At 39.1% G+C, this 14349-nt stretch overlaps 1 protein-coding gene across 2 annotated transcripts in view; it reads left to right on the top strand.

Moving 5' to 3' along the window:
- Positions 1 to 14349, top strand: part of pde5ab (phosphodiesterase 5A, cGMP-specific, b) — a 125655-nt gene that overhangs the window by 20408 nt on the left and 90898 nt on the right. For both annotated transcript variants that reach the window (XM_044097139.1, XM_044097138.1), the window contains exon 2: positions 8729 to 9215. In XM_044097139.1, coding sequence (XP_043953074.1) covers positions 8729 to 9215 — 487 coding nt within the window. The remainder of the gene's footprint in view (positions 1 to 8728; positions 9216 to 14349) is intronic.

Below are 14349 nucleotides of genomic sequence, written 5' to 3'. Positions count from 1 at the left end.
CCTGCACATTTCTTGGTAAATAGCTGTGCACTATGCAGTCATTTTCCAGATGAGCTAACAACTTGTAATTGCTGATATATTCTTCAAGGTGATGTGTCTGTGCAGTGTTGGAGCTATCTACCATGTGCTTCAGATCCTGGATATTAAATATTCTATTCTATTACGATAATTTTGAACTGGACTTAACTGGTTTTGGCTGTTTTATGGTGATACAGTGAAGGACATCTCTTCTTGCAGTCTCCATCACTGAACAGGCATAGTTTCTACTGGTGGGGAAGGATGCTGGTCAGACCTGGCAGGCCCAAACATGCTGTGAGGGTCTGCTGGGAATGTCTGGTGGAATCCCCTGTGGGACGGAGCTTTAACTCCCATCTCGAAGAGAACTTTGAACACGTTCCGGTGGAGGTGGGGGACATCGAGTCTGAGTGGACCATGTTCCGTGCCTCCATTGTTGAGGCAGCTTATCGGAGCTGTGGCCGCAAGGTTGTCGGTGCCTGTCGGGGATGCCACCTTCTGTGGAAACTGTCAGGCTGAAGAAGGAATTCTATCAGGCCTTTATGGCCTGTGGGACTCCAGAAGCAGCTGATGGGTACCGGCGGGCGAAGCGGCATGCGGCTCAGGTGGTGGCAGAGGCAAGACCTCGGGTGTAGGAGGAGTTTGGAGAGGCCATGGAGAAAAACTTCCACACAGCTTAAATGCGATTCTGGTTCACTATCCGGCGTCTCAGGAGGGGGAAGCAGTGCAGCATGACACGACTACAATATTGCATAGACATTGGCGGCAGTGTTCAAAAAGGAGGACCTGAGGGTGTGCTCCAATTACAGGGGGTCACATTCTTAAGCCTGCCTGGCAAGGTCTATTCAGGGGTCCTGGAGAGGAGGGTCCATCGGCTAGTGAACCTCGGATTCAGAAAGAGCAGTGTGGTTTTCATCCTGGTTGTGGAACACTGGACCAGTTGTACACCCTCAGCAGGGTCCTGGAGGGTGCATGGGAGTTCGCCCAACCAGTCTACATGTGTTTTGTGGACTTGGAGAAGGCAGTGCAGCCTGTGGACTTTGAGAAGGCATTCAACCTTATCCCTCGGGGAGCCCTGTGGGGGGTTCCCGAGTATATGGGGTACCGGCTCTGTGATACGGGCTGTCAGGTCCCTGTATGACTGGTGTCAAGAGTCTGGTCCGCATTGCTGGCATTAAGTAGGGACCGCTTCCGTGAGGGTTGGACTCCGCCGGGCTGCCCTTTGTCAAAGATTTACCAGTCAAACTTTGTTCCTACCCTCATCCATGGTCGTGAGCTTTGGGTCATGACTGAAAGAACGAGATCACGAATACAAACAGCCGGAATGGTTTTCTCTGTTGGGTGTCTGGGCTCTCCCTTAGAGATAGGATGAGAAGCTCAGTCTGGACGCCATACATCAGGGGTGGGCACTCCTGGTCCTCGAGGGCCGGTGTCCTGCAACTTTGACATGTTTTTCTACTTCAACACACCTGAGTCAAATAATGAGGTCATTAGCAGGACTCTGGAGAACCTGACTGCACTTGGGAGGTGATTCAGTTATTGGATTCATACACGATATATATATCACAATATTTGTAAATGAGCTTCAAATGTTATTTTAAACTATAGACCCCTTGCAGCATAATTTCACCACACAAGTTTCCACCCCATTTCCTGCTAGACTTAAATGTAATCTCTATATGGAATAAAAAGGGATGGAGTGTTTGGCTATGAAGTGTCCACACTAAGACTAGATAACAAGGTCAGAAAAATATTTAAATTAAGAAAAAATAGCAATGGAGAAGGAAGTAGGTCAGTTGCTTGCTTGACTTTGACAAACGTAACATATGTGTTGGGGAATAAAGTGCTTTGGTTCATCTTAAAAATAAAAAAGGCGACCTACACACAAACTGACAGATCATCAGTAAAACAGGTGTTTAAATGAGCTAATCAGCCACCACTGTGTTAGCTTAGCCAGTAGCGGTGGTAGCTAATCTACCACAACAATCACTTATTTATTTATTATTTATTTAAAAATACATGTCAAGCCTAAAACCTCAAAACTGTAAGGAACTGAATGTTCTGTTCTATGTGGGGGCAATGTTTGAGTGTTTTTGGTACTGAACTCTGATACATAAAGTTGTGTTTTTGTCAGTTGCTATGGCAACAAGTCTGTGTGTAGCATAAAGCCAACACGGATAGCAAGAAAAAAAAAAGAATGAATAGTTTTGAGTTATTTTTCCCATTGCATAGCACTTAAATGAATCATACCTAAATCTCCAGGTTTAACTTTAACGGACTAGTTCTAATGCGGCAGCGTGGCTATAAATGGCATGTAATAGAACAGTCTTATTAGGTGGTGAAATAAATTTGTGGTTCAACTTTTTGTGGCAATAGTTTTATAATATGTTTCGTAAATTACCTCATTTGGTTCGACATTCTCCGTTTAAAATAGGAACCACTTCAAAATTTTTAATCCAGTGCTGTTTCTCTTCGGGACTACACTAGTTCGATTCCTCTTCAGTTACGTCTCATTCACGGCTTGCCTCAAGCTCTCTGTTATTTGTTTTCTCGGTGGAGCGTGATCAAGTTCACCTGTCTGCAGCAAACAGAAAGGGGCAGGACGGACTACTGGCAGACTCAGACCTTATGTGGAAATGGGACCATTGCACTCCAGAAGTGAAGGGGCGATATTTCCTGTATTATCCGCGGCCTCACATTTTTATTTCCTTTTGAAATCTGTGATATATTTTTAGCTTTGGGAAGGAGTTTCACTCTCAGCATGTATTTGAACTTTTCTCTTTTATTTACTTCAGTGCAACTCACAGTTTTGAACAAATTCTGTAGCTTTTGGTGTATTTCAAAATCTGCTCCTTAGTCGCATCTTTTCAGGGTCTATTGCTGGCTCTAGTGGCATGGAGATGGTAACACAACTAATCTAATTACATTACTAAATCAGAATAGCACAAAGTCTTTATTGTTAATTCTGGCATTAAAATATAAATTCCCTCACAAAAGAACTTTTCATCTCCTCTGCTAATTTGGTCACATGAGCTGCAGACTAACAGACAATCTTTTAAGAATACTTTCAGTGGCAGGTATAATAGCAGGTAAATAGTAGTGAAACCAAAAACAACTGTGTTTCAACTGTTTGCTGAAAGAACATGAAAGATCGCAAGAAATATTTTAGCAGAGAGCATCCATCCTCACTTTTTGTCAGTTTGAACTTCTGAGCTCATGAAGGTGTTTCAGTGATCATCTATTAGAAGTCATTTATTGACAGTGCAATAATTATTCTTAACCAAACTAAATAACATTTACCTATAGCGTGCTAAGTGTTTTGCTCTATTCACAAACTGTTTGTGATTCTATGAATATGATTTATCGTTTTAGAGTCGAAGGAAAATTACCACGTTGATAGACGAAATAGTTTCATCTTATTTTTCCCTATACATAAGACTCACAAACAAAAAGTCTTTTAGAATAATATACATGCCACAGTAAAAACCAAACTGAATATTTGGAGCTGTTCCTCTACAGTGGCGAGAACAAGTATTTGATACACTGTTGATTTTTCAGGTTTTCCCACTTGCAAAGCTTGAAGAAGACTGTAATTTTTATCATAGGTACTCTTCAACTGTGAGTGATGGAATCTAAAACAAAAATCCAGAAAAATACAATGTATGATTTTTAAATAATTAATTTCCATTTTATTGTGTTAAATAAGTATTTGATACACCAGAAAAAATAAACTTAATATTTGGTACAGAAACCTTTGTTTGCGATTACAGAGATCAGACGTTTCCTGTAGTTCTTGACCAGGTTTGCACACACTGCAGCAGGGATTTTGGCCCACTCCTCCATACAGATCTCCTCCAGAGCCTTCAGGTTTCGGGGCTGTCGCTGGGCCACACGGACTTTAAGCTCCCTCCAAAGATTTTCTATTGGATTTAGGTCTGGAGACTGACTAGGCCACTCCAGGACCTTAAGATGTTTCCTACGGAGCCACTCTTTAGTTGCCCTGGCTGTGTGTTTTGGGTCGTTATCATGCTGGAAGACCCAGCCACGACCCATCTTCAGTGCTCTTACTGAGGGAAGGAGGTTGTTGGCCAAAATCTCACGATACATGGCCCCATCCATCCTTCCTACAATATGGTGCAGTTGTCCTGTCCCCTTTGCAGAAAAGCATCTCCAAAGAATGATGTTTCCACCGCCATGCTTCACGGTTGGGATGGTGTTCTTGGGGTTGTACTCATCATTCTTCTTCCTCCAAACATGACAAGTGGAGTTTAAACCAAAAAGTTCTATTTTTGTCTCATCAGACCACGACCTTCTCCCATTCCTCCTCTGGATCTTTCAGATGGTCATTTGCAAACATCAGACGGGCTTTGACATGCGTTGGCTTGAGGAAGGGCACCTTGCGTGCACTGCAGGATTTTAATCCTTGACGGCGTAGAGTGTTACTGATTGTTTTCTTTGAGACTGTGGTCCCAGCTCTATTCAGGTCATTGACCAGGTCCTGCCGTGTATTTCTGGGCTCATTCCTCACCTTCCTCAAGATCAATGATGCTCCACGAGATGAGATCTTGCATGGCGCCCCAGACCGAGGGACATTTTCCGTTATTTTGTATTTCTTCCATTTTCTAATAATTGCACCAACTGTTGTTGCCTTCTCACCAAGCTGCTTGCCTATTGTCCTGTAGCCCATCCCAGCCTTGTGCAGGTCTACAATTTTATCCCTGATGTCCTTACACAGCTCTCTGGTCTTGGGCATTGTGGAGATGCTGGAGTCTGATTGATTGAGTGTGTGGACAGGTGTCTTTTATACAGGTAACGAGTTCAAACAGGTGCAGTTAATACAGGTAATGAGTGGAGAACAGGAGGGCTTCTTAAAGAAGAACTAACATGTCTGTGAGAGCCAAAATTCTTACTGGTTGATAGATGATCAAATACTTATTTCACACAATAAAATGGAAATTAATTATTTAAAAATCATACATTGTATTTTTCTGGATTTTTGTTTTAGATTCCATCACTCACAGTTGAAGAGTACCTATGATAAAAATTACAGTCTTCTTCAAGCTTTGCAAGTGGGAAAACCTGAAAAATCAACAGTGTATCAAATACTTGTTCTCCCCACTGTATATCTCAATTTTGGGAATCTGTTTTTGACTCACTTTCTGTGATGGCCTCAACCACAGTACAGCTTTTCCCACTCACTGCTGTATTTGAGCTAAGGGCTCCTGTTTAACAAACTTGGTTGTAAAAACCTGGATTGTTATTCTTCTCTGAACCAAATTCATTTGTTTGTTATTGACTTTTGCTCAGTTAAATTTCTTGCGTCTACATTGCAAATGGTATTTTTATTATAGATGATCATGTTGCTTTTTATGTAGGACCAAAAACTGACGTCATAAGGAATAAAAGCATACATATATATTTAGTTTTTGTACATGAGTTGCCATCAAGAAATGTATATATTTTCTTTTTAATTTCCCCTGAACATGAGATTTTTCAGGAAAAGTAGATATTCTGTTTCATCTTTTCCTTATACAAGCCCTCCTTATTTTGTCTTTGCCTCCTGTCCTTTTTCTACATGTCTTTTTTCTACTAATCAATCAATCAATCAAATTTTATTTGTATAGCACATTTCAGCAGCAAGGCATTTCAAAGTGCTTTACATCAAATCAAACACAGAAACACAATGCAACATAGAATCAACAATCAAAACATTAAGTCAAGTTCCATCATTAAATTTGTAATTGATTACGTTTCATTGAATACAAACCTAAACAAGTGGGTTTTTAGTCGAGATTTAAAGGAAGTCAGTGTTTCAGCTGTTTTACAGTTTTCTGGAAGTTTGTTCCAAATTTGTGGTGCATAGATGCTGAATGTTGCTTCTCCTCGTTTGGTTCTGGTTCTGGGGATGCAGAGCAGGGCCTGATCACTGGTTTTTAGTTGTACAGTGAATTTGATGGCGAAAGCTTATTATTTGAACAACAATTTGTACTTGATGGTTGTGATATTGGCATTTAAACCATCGTAAGTAGAAAAACTTGCGATATATTGAGTATATTCGATACATCGCCCAGCCCTAATTGGTGTTTGTGTTACTTTTATTTATTTTTTAAAATGTATTTCTGATTTTTAACACAACAATGAATGCCATGTATAGACATTAAAAATATGACATTAAAGAGTAATTTGAATAATAAACTCGAACCAATAAATGACAAAATAAAAACCAAAGAGAAAACAAAGCACACAAAAAAACTAGCCAGTATTTTCATATCACAGTAGGTGGATAAAATGTAAATAACTAAAGAACTAACAGAGGTTACAGAAAATAAACAAAATATAAATTAACTAAACAGAAAGAAAAATCTATTATATTTTGTGCTTCTATAATTGTTATAAGAGTTAGGTAAAGGATGTACGCTGTTGTTGTACAGAAAGTGAGGGGAGAACCACTCATTAGGTCACATCAAGCATCAAAGACATGGCATGATACACAAATGGTGACCAGATTCTTGAAAATGTGATTTAAGAACCTTTGAGAGAATACCTATTTTTTTGTTTTATGAAAGAAAGGACATCTTTTATCCAGTGAGTGTGTGTGTGTGTGTGGGAGAGGATTCTTCCAATGCGTCATCTTACTAGGAGTGTGAGAAACCCACAAGGTCAGCAAGATGGGGTGGCAGTAATTGTTTTTTTCAGAGAACCCCAAATAAAGCAGTGAGTGGGAAAGGCTGTGCTGTGGTCGAGGTGATTACAGAAAGTGAGTCAAAAACAGATTCCCAAAATTGAGATATAGAGGAACAGGTCCAAAGCATATGGCTGAGAGTGGCTGGGCCCAAACCACACTTCACACAGCTTGAATCCACATCCGGAAAGATTCAAACTGGTTTACTTTTATACCAGTGTACTCTATGGACTACTTTACACTGAGTAATTCTGTGTTGGGCACAAATTGATGAAGACGGAATACATTTTAGAATAGTTTGCCACATTTCATCATCAATCTCTATGTTAAAATCATCAGACCAAGTAATGTGAAGATGAATAGGCCTAAGAGGCAAATTGGACATGAAGAAGGTTGCATATTTTTGATATTCCATCCTTTGGAGTGGGACTGACCTCTAGCAGTCCATCAGCCTTTTTGGAGGCAGGAATGATCAGAGAATGAAGAGCACGAATAAAGTCCCTAACTTGTAGGAATCTAAAAAACTGGCCTGCCAGTAGGTTAAAATCTGAAGATAAGTGCTTTTTTCTTTTTTTGAAGATCAAAGCGTTTCCCTGTCTTTCGAATAAAAGACCATGTGGCTTTTCAACACTTAAAAAATCTCATCATTGACTGAAGGTGGAAATAGAGGTTTAAAATTTAGTGGTGATAAAAGAGGTATTGTCTGGATCCCAAATTATGGCATAATTGGAGCACATATACTAAGGCAGTTCTTAACAATTACATGGTTAGTATGATGTTGGGGAAGGCATAAAAGAGAGTAAAGAAGCAGAGCTACATGAGGCTTCCTCTATTGGTAATCATTTTGTATCACTTTGGCCGCCATGCATAACGTCTGTTGTTGAGACCAAACATTTGATCACTTCATCTTATTCCACATTGAAGCTGGCTTGTCCAATTGTGTTGTTCCATACCTCAAGCAACTTGTGCGTGCAGAAAAGGCTTCTGTTCTCATGTATAGCTTCATCCGGGAGTTCACCTCCTGGATGACTGAGCTTCTCACCCTATCTCTAAGGGAGAGCCCAGACACCCTACGGAGAAAACCATTTCGGCTGCTTGTATCCATGATCTTGTTCTTTCGGTCATGACCCAAAGCTCATGACCATATGAGGGTGGGAACGTAGATTGACCAGTAAATCAAGAGCAAGGTAAATGCCTGCTAATGAATGGCATTTACTGTTGATGGTGTCTATAAATCAGATCTTGAAATTAACAATGTTAAAAAAAGAAAAAAAAAAGCTAAAAATTATATGCTGATTTTAATTTAATAATAGGTGCAACATACAGGCTACTTAGTTGTTGTGATTAAGACAATTAATCACCTTAAATAAGGTGATCATTTTCAAGTTGTTTTCCGGATTGACTTCTCTTTAAGCTCCAATCAATAGCATGTAAAGTAGCTTTGCATCTAGGTGTTTCCACTTCCTAAGCTGTGGACGACAAGAAAATATGCAGTCAAATGTTTCACAAATAATTTGTTCCACAGAATAATCCACAAATACTGAATCGCAAAAACAGGTGGGAATCCACTGTATTGTATAAGCATGATTGCTCTATGTGGATACTAAAGTCGACCCATCTATTCTAGAAGTTGTAAGGGACACTAGGGTCAGACGGTAAGCACCGGCATCTCTACAATAATACTGTGACTCTTTCTCACTAAGAAACTTTCAAGCCTTTCAATGGATGGAGGGACAATATTATTTCAGCAGTGAGTTTTGGATATTCCGATATCCTTCCAGTTGGATGTGCCAAAAATATTAAAATAATTGGAACTTGTAGGCCCCTTAGTCAGCCCTTTAATTGCAGTAGTAGTAGTACTTATGACTTGGCTCTGGGCTCAGGTCTAATGTCTGAACTCCTCAACCCTCCCACTCACCAAACTAAACTCATGACCATTATCCTCTTTTGTCAGAGCACAGTTCTTATAATTACTTTGAGTTCCAGCCAAATATGTTGCATAGTAATACATGTTCTTTTCTGTGTCCACAGGGAAATGGTGAATGCCTGGTTTGCTGAGCGTGCTCATACCATCCAGCCACCTGTCCCTAAAGAAAACTATTCCCAGCAGCGAACCCACCAGTCCTCCTTAGATCTTTGCTCTTCTTCTAACTTCACCACCCTCTTGGACAACTGCTGCCCCTCCCCTGCCACCGTACCTAGCCCAGCTCCTGGTACCCCAACTCGCAAAATCTCAGCTTCAGAATTTGACCGCCCACTAAGACCCATTGTGGTCAAAGACTCTGAGGGGTCCCTCACATTTCTGAGTGACTCGGAACGGGAACCCATCCCTCTCTGTGGTTCGGTGATGGGAGAGGGTGGTGGTGATGATGGGAATGGCAGGGAGGTTGACCGCTGCACCAGAATGCTGGAGCTAGTAAAGGAAGTATCAAGTTATCTGGATGTGACAGCGCTCTGCCATAAGATCTTCCTACACATCAATGAGCTGATCACTGCAGACCGATACTCACTCTTTCTGGTAGGAACCTTTGACTGTTGCTCTTAAGTTAAGTTTACTTAAGTTAACTAAGTATAGAAAAAGATAGATTAATACAAGCTCACGCTTATTTCACTCTAACACCTTATTTTTAACTGAATCCCAAAACCTGGAACCACCTTCAGAATGAATTCAAAAGTTTTAAATCCAATGATTTTATTGCCACAAAAGCACAGATTGTAATATTTTTGTATTGGGATGTAACATTGCTAACCTACTGTGCAGTGCAGGTTATCCACGAATGTTTAGCCCGGTTTTCCCCAGAAAACTTGCTAAGGTGGTCCACTGGTGGTACCACCGTTCTTTTGTATAAAAAGATGTTAAGCTGGCAGAAAATGTAAAATTTTACTGGGTATTTATGTTACTGGCAAACATTGTTGACAATACGCAAACCCACAAACACAGCAAATCAAAAATGCTATAAATATCATTTTAACACAGACCACAGATATACAAATTTAACATTTGTTTCTTAAAAATTTTACTGCCACAATTTTAGTTGACATGTTTTATTTTGTATTATTTATATTTTTGTTATTACGACTCCTATTTTGAAAGGTTAAAGTAGGAGTGGAATCCAGCATGTTGCTAGGGAACCAGAGAAAGAAGATGCGATATAAAAGCACAGCTTTAACAAGTGGCTGTAAAAGGGTAATTTAAGTTTAAGAATTTATTTAATAACCTCATTTCTACCTCGAAAGGAAGGGTCAGCTAGCGAGGTATGTTTATATGTATTTATGTAATTTTTTATATTGTTATTTTCATTATTGACACCGTCTCACTTAAATTTATGTTGTATTTTAGTTTGACGGTGGTGTTGGTGTCAGAGAAACAAAGTGAAATTGTAACAAGAGCAACTTTAAATATTGACATTAAAGCTGACTTCAGTTCAACAAACTCTTCATTGCTATTAAGAAGAAGAGGTGGAAGTGACAAAAAATATAAGTGCTGTTGAATTTGATTTAGTGGTTTTAGCAAAGATAAAATAAAAGATTTCAAATGATACATGTTTAATATTTACATTTAAAATTTTAAGGAGCTGGCAAGTTTACTTTGTAAAAATTCAAAGAACAATCTTTGTGGTTAGATTGTTTTGTTACCACAGCTACAGTCTGATGCTGTGAGTTTAATATTTAAGATTGAACTCTGTTTGTTCACAAATACATCTCAGTAAATTATAATTATCACTGATTGCTTTTAAGGTTGGTTAATTAAACAAGGCCCCTTTTCCCAGAATTTAATAAAGCTGTGCAATCCGCACCAAGGTAAACTTCAGAGATCAAACTGGACAGCATGTTCCTGCATATTTAACTATGCTCACATGTTCTGGGTTATATTTTCTGATTTCTTGAAAAAGGGCATAATAACGTAAAGATAATACCTCAAATTTCAACCTTCTGCAAACAAAAATCTAGGTTTCACTTCAGCTGCATCTTGTACTGGTACTGAAACATTTCATGGAATTGTTGAAGAAACATCACATCCAAGGAATTTACTCAATCATTTACTTCAACATTTAGCATTCTAGTTGTGTAGTCAAAACCTTTTTAAGAAAAGGCTTGTTTATTTAAATAAATATGTGAATATTCATCTAAGTAAGGTCATAAGATTCCTAAGAATTGCTTAAGAAAAATTTGTTTAAAAATGCACTGGGCAGGGTTCTGTGATTCAGAATATATTATTCACTCAGACACGGCCTATTACTTTAACCCAATATACTTGTGTTGCTTTTCATGGGTTTGGTTTGGAGATTAGTGTAGATGCTTTGTTTAAACATTTTCTTGATTACATTGTTTTTGTTGACACAATTAATAAGAAACAAACATGACATTTCAAATAGTTTCACTCTCTGTAACTATTTCTGTTCCAATTCTGTCAAAAATAGTTTTCCTTCCAACCTGTTTTGTCACACTAAAGTTACGAGCTTTAAAGTATTCCATTAGAATTTTATAAGATCGATCAACCCACAGGAGTAGCTAATTGTTAAGCAGAAGGAAAATTCTGCATGATTTTTACACAATGTGCATATATGTTCAGCCCGCTTTATTAAATACCCACCGCAACTCAAGACCAGGGTCTTTAGCTGTTAGGGTGGATGGCCTACTCTGGGTCAGGGGTGGGGTCTTGTCCTACTTCTTTATAAAATAGGGCAGAAATTTATGATTACTTAAGTAATCAATTACTTTATCAATTATTGAACAACTAATCAATTAATCTGATTAATTTAAGACTTTTCATTGAAATATTGAAGCTTATTTTACACAATGTTAAAAGCACATTAAAAGATGAAAATGAAGAAGTCTATCAATCAATCAAGTTTATTTGTGTTGCACGTCGCCTACAAATAAAAAAAAGTTATGAAAACACCATAAAGTTAACAATTGAGAAACCAATAAAATACATTTTGATGCGTGCCATCATCAAGATCATTAATATGTAACAGAGCAGGTTACATAATCACAGGAACTTGAGGTAAGGTTTTTACTTTATCGTGGTACTAAACCGCTAAGTGATTTATTAACTAACAATGTTTTAAAGTCTTTGACCTACAGGGAGCCAGTGGGAGGATGTTAGAACTGAGTGGTGTGCTCTATCTTCCTGGTATTAGTGTGAACGCCATCAGCAGCGCTCTGGATCAGTTGCAGCTGGAGGATTGAGTTTTTTTATTTATTTATTTTTTGGCAGACTTGAGAAGACACTGATCTGGTTGAGACATTAATGTTTTAATCCTGAAGGCTGACTTTGTTTCTGTCTTTATGTGACTCTTTATGTGACTCTTAATGTTCAGGTTTGAGTCCATCATTATACCTAGATTTTGGTCCTGATCTCTAGTTTTTAACTGGAATAAATGAAGCTGTGTGCTGACTCTAGATCCTTCCCTTTTAGATCCAAAAATAAGAAGTTCTGTTTTGTTTCTGTTCTATTCAGCTGGAGAAAGTTATGGCAGATCCACATATTTATCTGTTCTAAGCATTTGTTCAGCGCTAGTGGGAGCATATAGATATTGAATAAAAGGAGTCCTAGGATAGAACCTTGGGGTACCCTACATGTTCGTCATGATTGTTCTTGGTACTTTTTTGACCCACATGCAAACACTTAGAAGAAGGAAGCAGAATTCAGAAAAGTTTATTTAAAAATAAAGATCTGAATGTGGCGTTATGATCAGGTAGATCAAAGTCAGCAGGAAGCTCTTTGGGTTCAGCAGGGAGATACTGGCAGCTCTGGGAAGCTAGCTCCGGTGGAATAGGATGGTGAAGACCAACCATGGCATTGTTTGTAAGCGCCAATAGTTCATCCCACGAATACGCAAATCTATTAATGCTGGCTTGCATTAGCAGATTTAAAAAATAATCCACACAAGAAAAAGCTTATCACATTCACGCAGCACAGACCAGTGAGCAACAAATGTGCAGCCTCAGTCGCGCAGTCGCAATACTGGCTCAGAATTGACGTCAAGAGGAGCCAGTTGAGGTGGCTCGGGTATCTGGTCAGGATGCCTCCTGGACGCCTCCCTGGTGAGGTGGTCTGGGCACATCCCACCGGGAGGAGGCCCCAGGGAAGACCTAGCACATACCAGAGGGACGATGTTTCTTGGATGGCCTGGGAACGCCTTGAGATTCCCCCATCGGAGCTGGAACAAGGAACCAGTGGCTGGGAGAGGGAAGTCTAAGCCTCCCTTCTGAAGCTGCTACCCCCGCAACCTGACCCCGGATCAAGCGGAAGAAAATGGATGGATGTATGGATGTTGCATGAGTTTAACAACAGCCCAAAAAAGTTACAAAGAAATATCCAAAATCTGTAGTTCAGACTGGAGCTGATTCTACGCTGCAGGAGCCAAGACACTGCATGCTGCCTTCACGTGGAACATGCAAAAGAAAAAATTATATTATTGATGATTAGATCATTCATATACCTGCTATACACTTATTGCATCACTGAGTGTTGTTATTATTATATCATATTATATCTTTAATATAGAATATATTTATTGGCCTGTCAATTTGTTGGCGCCGAATTCCTTAATTTTGGGTGATCGGTTATCAGCCAATACTTACATCTGAAGCCGATTTTATCCTCTGATAAGATCGGTTTAAACCTCAACAAAGTTTTAAAAATTAGCCTCTGTCCTATTCTGCTCTTCAGTGAGCGGTTTGATTGACAGACCAGCCCACCAGATCACGCACATTTGCAGTTAACAATATTCACTGCACTGTTGGTAACTCAGTGACTTTCTTGCAATATGTAGGGACATTTCGGTCATAAAGAAAAATTGGTAACAACCAAAATTAAAACCAGCAGGTCAAGCGTTTTAAAGATTGGCAATTGGCCAGAAACTGCAATCAGTGCAGCCCTACTTAAGATGGAATACAGACACATATATTTATGACATACTTTGATTAAATTAATTTCTCATAGGTTTAATTACAATAGACAAAAGTTAAAAGTCTTTCTCGTATGAGAATGTCGACCAGTTCTGGGCTGAGTCTGAGACTTTAAATAATTTTAATAGAAATTTCACATAGCTTAGACATTTAAGTAAAAATAATGTTTCATTAGCCACAAATCATCAGCAGCAAACCAGCATACAATTCACAATGATTTGTATGCTCACTGTGAGCATAGAAACAGGTAGCAGGTGCTATCTGCTACCTGTTTGGAACAGGTAGCAGATAGACGCCTGCTACCTGTTACAAACCTTAAAGCACAATGACAGACAGCATTCAAAGTCTCAAGGCATTTGGTTGAAGCATTAGTATGCAAAACATCGCCATAATACAGGAGTGGTAAGAATATTACTGATATCAATTTTTTCCAGCTTTGAGGATCCATTACAATAATAAAATCCATTCTTCATTTTTAGTGTCTGTAATAAATCTTCAATGTGTTTTTCAAAAGAAAGTTCTCTATCTGAAATAAGACCAAGATATTTATAATTACTGACAAACTCAATTTTGTGCACCTAGAGTAGCATCCCTGAACGGGGACATGGATTTTAGTGCAATATCATGAGATGAGAGCCAGACCTTTTGAACAGGAGTATACTGGGGTGCAGGAGTCCTTTTATGGTTGGCAAAAAGGCCTTTTTGTCCTGCGCCATAATTCGGGATATTTACAG

Source organism: Gambusia affinis, linkage group LG18 (genome assembly GCF_019740435.1).
Source record: "Gambusia affinis linkage group LG18, SWU_Gaff_1.0, whole genome shotgun sequence".
Taxonomy (NCBI): Eukaryota; Metazoa; Chordata; class Actinopteri; order Cyprinodontiformes; family Poeciliidae; genus Gambusia; species Gambusia affinis.
This window is presented reverse-complemented; position numbering and strand designations above follow the sequence as displayed.